The 8,164-nt window shown below is 50.5% G+C and overlaps 1 protein-coding gene and 1 pseudogene across 1 annotated transcript; one reads left to right on the plus strand and one right to left on the minus strand.

The window, feature by feature from the left end:
* Nucleotides 1-1,012: 1,012 nt before the first annotated feature.
* Nucleotides 1,013-2,562, minus strand: LOC141161361 (histone H2A type 1-like). The gene is made up of 3 exons (XM_073646169.1): nt 2,538-2,562; nt 2,178-2,326; nt 1,013-1,270 (listed from the first exon to the last, which is right to left on the minus strand). Exons 1-3 carry the CDS (start codon nt 2,560-2,562, stop codon nt 1,013-1,015), a joined length of 432 nt encoding a protein of 143 aa, XP_073502270.1.
* Nucleotides 2,563-2,656: 94 nt separating this feature from the next.
* LOC141161050 (histone H2B 1.1-like) lies at nt 2,657-3,038 on the plus strand (annotated as a pseudogene).
* The last annotated feature ends 5,126 nt before the right edge of the window (nt 3,039-8,164 follow it).

Genomic DNA, 8,164 nt, shown 5'->3' on the forward strand with positions numbered 1-8,164 from the left:
ATTACTTGGGGGTTGGCCGAGTCCAGGACCTGGTGGACGCAGCACGGCTCGGGTGGTCGCTTCAGGCCAGAGTGACCATAAGAACACCCGTAAGTAAAAACCCCTGAACTGCACAGCCCGACTCTGAGTCTTCTTGCTTAGCTCTCCTGCACCTGCACAACCACCATCCTCTACATCTGACCCCCTGAGGCTATACCCCTCCCGTTGGGGGTTATACTACCAGAGCTGCACACATACCACCAGCCTCAGCGGACCCTTCTGCAGCGGCGGCCTTTTGACCGCAAATCAACGGGTGGCGTAGTCGACACTGAGTACCTTTACCAACATCTGTAAAGACTGCCACACACTGAGTTTGACACCCTGGGCACGGACCGGGTCGCCGCCACTCGGAGACTACAACCCCCATCTGATCTGGCTCCGGGTAATCCCCAAACAGCACTGGCCCAGGGGGCGCGTCACAGACATGCACACACACACACTCACAGTACGCAGACAAGCACATACACACACAGTACGCAGTTATGCAAGCACACGGTAAGCATACATTCACACACGTGCACATGGTACACAGATATGTACACATATAATAAGCAGACACGTGCATACAGGCATACGTACATATTTGAACACATTCTTTAAAACACATAAAACAGACATAAATATGTATACACAGTCATACACACACACACGTTAAAATTATTTTTATCATGGGGTTTGGGGAAGCCGGCAACAAACCTCACTCACCTGCCTCGGTCTGTGTCCTGTCCAGCAACTCCTCAGGCATGAGTCAGTGCAGTGCTGCTGCACTGATTAAATGAGTCCTCTGCAGCAAATCATACAGTGGAGCAAGGATCGTGTACACAGATAGATCTATATACCGTCTGGTACACAGGTGTCAGCAGACCCTAGTGTGGACCATCGCCTGCTATCTGCGGTGCGGGCTCTTATGAGGAGGATGTGGTGGCTCTTAGAAGAGCCTTTAGTTGTTCTGACAGATGTGGAGGAGCGGCGCTCACTTGCTCTTGCTCGCCTTGCTGCTCTCGGTCTTCTTGGGCAGCAGCACGGCCTGGATCTTTGGAAGGACACCTCCCTGGGCAATGGTCACGCCACCCAGCAGCCTGTTGAGCTCCTCGTCATTGCACACCGCCAGCTGCAGGTGACAGGGGATGATGCGGGTCTTCTTGTTGTCCCGGGCATCATTGCCGGCCAATTCCAGGATCTCAGCAGTCAGATACTCCAGCACAGCGGCCAGATAGACCGTGTAACGGGTCTGGGAGGTGGAACCTCTGAGCTACTATACAAAGGTGCAGTCCTTGTAAGGAAGCGGGTGGCTCCCAGGGAAGGCGGGCAGGTAGTCACGGCAAGTGACAGGAACAGTCTCTGGGTAGAAGGGCAGGAGGTCACGGCAAGTGACGGGAACAGTTTCTTGACAGACGGGTGGTCACGGTAAGTGACAGCAGGGTAAGAGTCTCTAGACAGGCAGATGGTCACGGCAAGTGACAGCAAGGTAAGAGTCTCTAGACAGGCAGGTGGTCACGGCAAGTGACGGCAGAGCCTCCAGGTAGGCTAGCAGGCGCGTAGCAGGTGAGCGCTCCCAGGTGAGTGGGTAAGAGTCTCTCGGCTGGCTGGCAGGTGGTCACGGCAAGTGACGGAAGCACCTCCAGGTAGGCTAGCTGGCGGTTAGCAGGTGAGCGCTCCCAGGTGAGCGGGTAAGAGTCTCTCGGCTGGCTGGCAGGTGGTCTCAGGCAGGTATCAGGCAGGTGCTTCCTGATCCACCGGCGGACTGGTCCATAGACAGACTGGCGGATGCAGGTAGACAGACTGTTGGACCACAGAAATGCTAGCAGGTAGACAGAGCTGGAAAGCAGACTGGCAATGGGACCTGAAGGCTGAAGCAGAGGTGAAAGGCTTTGCAACAACTTTGCACGGGCACCTCCATTTTGGAGGAGGTGCCTTATATATGGGAGCTCCACCGGCAATTGGCCGGGGATTCCTTAGGACGGCACGCACGGCCCCTTTAAGAGAGAGGGAGCGCGCGCGCGCGCGCCCTAAGCACAGTGCCCGGGAAGCGGCGAGCGCTGGCAGCAGCGCGGGAAGAGGACGCCGAGGACTGAGCAGGGAGGTGAGAGGAACGGCGTCTCTGCCTAGCAGGAGGCAGGGACGCCGACGATACAGACCGAAGCGCCGGCTCCGACTCTCTCGGCATAATTGGCCTTGCGGAGAAGCCTGTGCACACGGCCGACTGGGAACTGGAGTCCTGCCCGGGATGAGCGGGTCTTTGCCTTAGCACGGATTTTGCCTCCTTGTTTGCCGCGTCCAGACAACGCTGTAATAGTCTCCAAAAAGTCAAAATTAGAGGAAGAATTGAACTCTCCAATAATGCCGTTTCTGTCTCCTCAGTCGCTTTTTATCCGCTGCTGCCCCAACCTCCTGCCTTATCATTGGATGGATCTGAAGCCGCCAAAGGAGAGCAGACTTGTAGAAACACCAACAAGACGCAGCGGGCTCAGCTTACGAAGGTCACATGACTTTCTTACCCAGTAGAAGAGGAGCAAACAGCATTGCTCATTTGCATGTGTGGCTATAAATACCGCTGCGCTGGAGGAGCAGGAACATTGTTCTCTCTTCTCCGAGTTGTGATCTCTGTATACTCACCATGCCTGATCCCGCCAAGTCTGCGCCAGCGCCCAAGAAGGGCTCCAAGAAAGCCGTCACTAAGACTCAGAAGAAGGACGGCAAGAAACTTAGGAAGAGCAGGAAGGAGAGCTACGCCATCTACGTGTACAAGGTGCTGAAGCAGGTCCACCCTGACACCGGCATCTCCTCCAAGGCCATGGGCATCATGAACTACTCTGTCAACGACATCTTCGGGCTCATCACATGGGGAATCCTCCCGCCTGGCTCACTGCAACAAGCGCTTCACCATCACCTCCCGAGAGATCCAGACCGCCGTGCACCTGCTGCTGCCCGGAAAGCTGGCCAAGCACGCCGTGTACGAGGGCACCAAGGCCGTCACCAAATACATCAGCGCCAAGTGATCTGCTTCGTCTGCTGCTCCGCCATCACCCCAAAGGCTCTTCTGAGAGCCACCACCGCGTCTACATCAGAGCTGTGGCTGCTTCTGTGTTCTCTCCCGTCTCCCCGAGTTGTCTGGCCACATAGCCCGGGTCTCTGTCTAGTGACAGGGTAAATAGCAGGTGGCCCAAGTAGAAGTGAAGGCTAAGGGCTAACGAAGAAGATGGCGAAAAAACTGGGGCTGCTTTTGGGTTCTCCTTCACAGCTCAGCACTTTCACCAATGCCCTTGTGATTTCAGATGGAAGTTCAGTGACTTATTTAAGCCCTTGCTCCTCAGATCTGACTCCTTTTGGTCTCATTCCTATTTTAGGAATTGATTCGGTTTAGTTTCTCTAAATAATGAAATTACTTCACTGTTTTATGAAAGGTGATTACATGAGATTGTGGTCGGTGGAGTTTATTAGTGATGAGCAGCATGCTCACCTCTATTCGTTACGAGCTCGAGATGCTCGTTGCTGGCGAGTATTATTTGAATGTTCGGGAGCTTGAATCGCCGCCCCGCATGTTTGGCGCATATTATACAGCCAATTACCATGCAGGGGTTGCGTGACAGTCAATGTCATGTCATAGAAAAATTTGGTTGTGGCATTACAGTGACTGGCTGGTCGCACAGCGTCATCAGGTCTATATCAGACCTGGCGCCTCCATGCTTGTCACAGTCACTCCGGAATCAGACAGTGTAGGGAGAGCTGCTGCTGAGCTAGGGAGTAGCGATGAGCGAGCACTAAAATGCTCGAGTACTCGTTGCTCGGGTCGAGCAAATTGGAATACTCGGGTGCTTTACCCGAGCAATGAGCCCAATGTAATTCTATGTAAAACTCAAGCATTTTTCACGTGGCTCCCCCCGGTGGTTTGCAGAGGGCCTAAAAATTGGCCAAATCGAACAGTGCTCAAATGACATGGGAACAGCATGGGGAAGACCCCTGGAAGCATTTCTGACTCCCAGGTCACTGCTGTCAACAACGTTGTCAGAGTATTACGCCACTTTTACGGATTCACAATAAAACATACAAAAACAAAAGTAAAATGCATTTTCCTGGGAAATATATTAAGGAACATCCTTTCCAGGGTAATGACTTGTATATAAGGCAAAATAAATAACCAAAACCAAAAATACTCCTCCACACCTTGGGCTATATTCAAATGTAACATTTTTTATGCGTTTTTGCACTTTTGCATTGCTTTCAACAAAGACAAATGCATTCACTGGGAAATGTCATTTTAACATTTTACAATCTTATCTGGCCATGTGGTGTGTGACACATCATCAGACACATGCATACAGTGCTGAAAAGACATGGGAACAGCATGGGGAAGACCTCTGGAACCATTTCTGACTCCCAGGTCACTGCCTAAAAGTGTGCCCATCATAAGTGATAAGATGCCTCCCGCCATGCGCCTGTCGTTGCAGACTTGCAACAATCACCGTCCATGTCCTTGTCCCAGTGCAGCGTTCAGTTGTCCCTACCCCATTCCTTGGAATGCAAGCACAAGTATGCAGCCAGCCACCCACCCACCTACAGGCTGCAATACTATACTGCCAAATTTTTGACAGCTGCTTGCACTTGAAATGTGGCCTTTTAGGGTCGTGGAGGCGGATGCTTTTCATAACCTCATGCCGGCGTCAGCTGGGTGCTCATGCTTGGTCCCCAGCCACCACTATTTCTCCCGGTATCGTCTCCGCCTTCCACAAGCACGGGTCCCACAACATTACCCGTGCCCTCCCCAGTGCACTTACTGGTAAAGACTGCCTACCCACAAACACGTGGACAGGTGAATGTGGCCAGGGACGGTACGGAGCCAGTCCACAGCTTTTTTTGCTGAGAGTTGTATTTAGCTCGGTGAAAGTACTGGCATAGAGGGAAACCGTATCTACTCCGGCTGTCATTTCTCCGCCACTAGGTTCCGCCCATTGTCACACACGACCATGCCTGGTTGTATTTTCTGCGGTGAGAGCCACAGATCAGGCTGCTGTGTTACAGCTTTCAACAACTCTGCATCGCTGGGCGGTTTGTCAATTAAGCATTAAGCATGTTATCTTCAGCACAGCCTGTTGCCACTTGGCCAGGGCAGTGCTGCAGTGCTGTCAGCTTGTGACTGATGTAGTCATTTCGGAGATGGAGGAGGAGGTGCAGGAGCTGAGCAATGTGATTACATTGAGGTTAAATTAGTGACGCTGTTATTTATACTAAAGAAAGATCCTATTGTTTGATTTTTTTACGTTATTTTTTAAGATAAATGCATTCACTGGGAAATGTCATTTTAACATTTTAAAACCTTATCTGGCAATGTGGTGTGTGACACATCATCAGAAACATATTGTTTTATTTATGAAGGAGGGACTCTGAAAGTCATAAAGCCTATTTTTATCGGGACATCAGACGGCCCTTACTATTCTTAAAAGGCCAGCAGTTGGCCCTCGCGATTGTTAGAGAGCCATCAGGCGGCTATGCGTTCTTGTTCCCATTATTAACAAGTGGGTCTTCTATACTGTTATTGCGTATCCAGTGACTGCAATGGCTGCCAAAAATTTGGACGCAATCCAATACCCCTTTGAAGAGACATAGAGGAGGGTCTCAGTAAAAAAATGTTCCCATTATAAAGGAGCGGGTCTCCTATAGTGGTAATGCTCATGCTGTGACTGCAAGAGCTGCCAAAATTTGGGAAAAACCCCTCTAAGAATTTAAAGACACATAGAGCAGGGCCACAGTAACAAGGTACGACATGTACCCATTAGGAAGGAGAGGGTCTGCTATACAGTTATAGGGTATGCAGTGAGTCCAACGGCTGACCAATTTTAGGAAAAAACCCACTAAAAAGTTAAAGACACATAGAGCAGGGCCACAGTAACGACAAATTCCCATTAGAAAGGAGAAAGTCTACCATAGTGTTGGCCTATGCAGTGAATGCAAGGGCTGCCAAAAATTTGGAGGCACTTCAATACCCCTTGGAAGAGACATGGAGGATGGCCTCATAAAAAAATGTTCCCATTAAAAAGGAGTGGGCCTCCTTTTATAATTTTTTGTATAATTTTTTTTTGTTATAGGCATCATAAACACCCTTTAAAAAAATTATGTGGGTGATGCATCATGGACCACGGTCACCCTGGTGATATGGTGGTGGAGGATGAGGATGAGGAGAAGGACAAGAGCAAATAGCCAAAATCATTAAGCGTATACCAATGTGTGGGTGTGAAAAGGTGCATGGGAATACACCTCCCAAGAAAAGACACTGGATTTGAGTTTATGTTACACTGCTATCATTCGGTGGTGTAGAGAAGTCTTGCCCAATCCATCCCTTGTTTATTTTTATAAGAGTCAACATGTCAGCATTTTCAGTTGACAGGCAGAAGCGCTTATCAGTTATAATTCCACCAGCGGCACTAAATACCCGCTCTGATAAAACGCTGGCGGCAAGGCAGGCCAGGACCTCCAAGGCATAGAGAGCCAGTTCATTCCACGTATCCTGCTTGGATACCCAATAATTATAAGGCACAGCGGAATCACAGAGGACGTTGGTATGGTCGGCAAGGTACTCCCTCAGCATCTTCCCAAACTTTGCACTCCTTGTGAGAGTACCCCGCACCTCAGGGCCTGTGCGATGGGAGGGTCTGAGAAAACGCTCCCAGAACTTTGACAGTGTTCCCTGGCCTCAGCTGGATTGGAGTTGTGTCTCTCTCGCCTGTACTCCTTGGTTATCCAACGAAGTGTGCCCTCTGCTGCCAGCGTTTTCAGATGGGAATTTTTTTAATAGTTCCGCAACAAGGGCCTTCTGGTACTGCCCCATTTTTGTAGACCTGTCCGCCTCAGGAATAAGAGATATAAAGTTCTCCTTGTAGCGTGGGTCTAGAAGTATCACCAACCAGTAATGACTGTCACCCAAAATTTTGAGAACGCGAGGGTCATGGGAAAGGCAGCGTAACATAAACTCAGTCATGCGTGCCAGACTACTAACAGGCAAGACTTCCATGTCCTCACCAAGAGGATGACTGACCATGCTCTCCTCCTCCTCCTCTCTGTCCTCTGGCCATCCACGCTGAACAGACTGTATGACAGCTGAGCAGGTAGTACCGTCTATAGTGACAGCTGAGCAGGTAGTACCGTCCTCCTCCTCTTCCTCATTGTCATCCAATTCATGTTGGGATGAGATGAGGCTTGGCTGTGTGTAATCACCCTTTATGGTTCCTTGCTCCATCTCTTCGTGCTCCGCCTGCAATGCATCCCCTTTGATTGTGAGCAGAAAGAGTTTCAGAAGACAGAGAAACGGGATGGTGACGCTAATTATGGCGTCATCGCCGCTCACCATCTTGGTGGCGTCCTCAAAGTTTTGGAGAATGGTACATATGTCTGACATCCATGTCCACTCCTGAGGTCTTATGTGTGTTGTCTGAACTGAATACCGATGGCCTTGTTGATGCTGGTACTCAACAGCTGCCCTTTTCTGCTCACAAATCCTTCCCAACATCTGCAATATAGAGTTCCAACGCGTGGGGACATCACACACCAGTCAGTGAGCCGGAAGCTGCAAATGCTGCTGAAGCATGATAAGGGCGGCAGAAGCTGTAGGTGACTTTCTAAAATGGGAACACAGACAGCATACTTTGACAAGCAGATCAGGCAGCTCTGGGTAGGATTTGAGAAATCGCTGAACCAGGAGGTTCAGCACATGGGCCAGGCATGGTACGTTTGTGAGTTCGCCTCACCTCAGAGCAGCAACCAGGTACCGGCCCATGTCACACACGACCATGCCTGGCTGTAGGTTTAGCGGTGTGAGCCACAGAACTGCCTGCTCTTTCAGAGCTGTCCACAACTCTTCAGAATTGTGCGATTTTTCAACTAAACATATTAGCTTCTACACAGCCTGTTACCGCTTGGCCGAGGCAGTGCTGCAGTGCTTCCAGGTTGTGATTGCGACTGATGTGGTAATTTCGGAGATGGAGGCTGAGGTGCATTAGCTGTAGACTGTGGGGGCAACCCTGATTAATCTAGGACCCGCGATCCTTGGCGTCGGGAGGACTTGTTCCGTCCCAAGGTCCGACTGGGTCCCGGCTTCCACTATGTAAACCCAGTGTGCTGTCAGCGAGATGTA

This window comes from Phyllobates terribilis, unplaced genomic scaffold (assembly GCF_046119375.1).
Source record: "Phyllobates terribilis strain yellow unplaced genomic scaffold, ASM4611937v1 Scaffold_9__5_contigs__length_417890890, whole genome shotgun sequence".
NCBI classification, from domain to species: Eukaryota; Metazoa; Chordata; class Amphibia; order Anura; family Dendrobatidae; genus Phyllobates; species Phyllobates terribilis.

Coding starts and splice junctions, on each gene's coding strand:
- LOC141161361 (XM_073646169.1), bottom strand. CDS start 2,562: ATGCTGTTTGCTCCTCTTCTACTGG. Junction 2,327..2,537: donor GTTTGCTCCTCTTCTACTGG/GTAAGAAAGTCA, acceptor AGACTATTACAG/CGTTGTCTGGACGCGGCAAA. Junction 1,271..2,177: donor GAGTCGGAGCCGGCGCTTCG/GTCTGTATCGTC, acceptor TCCACCTCCCAG/ACCCGTTACACGGTCTATCT.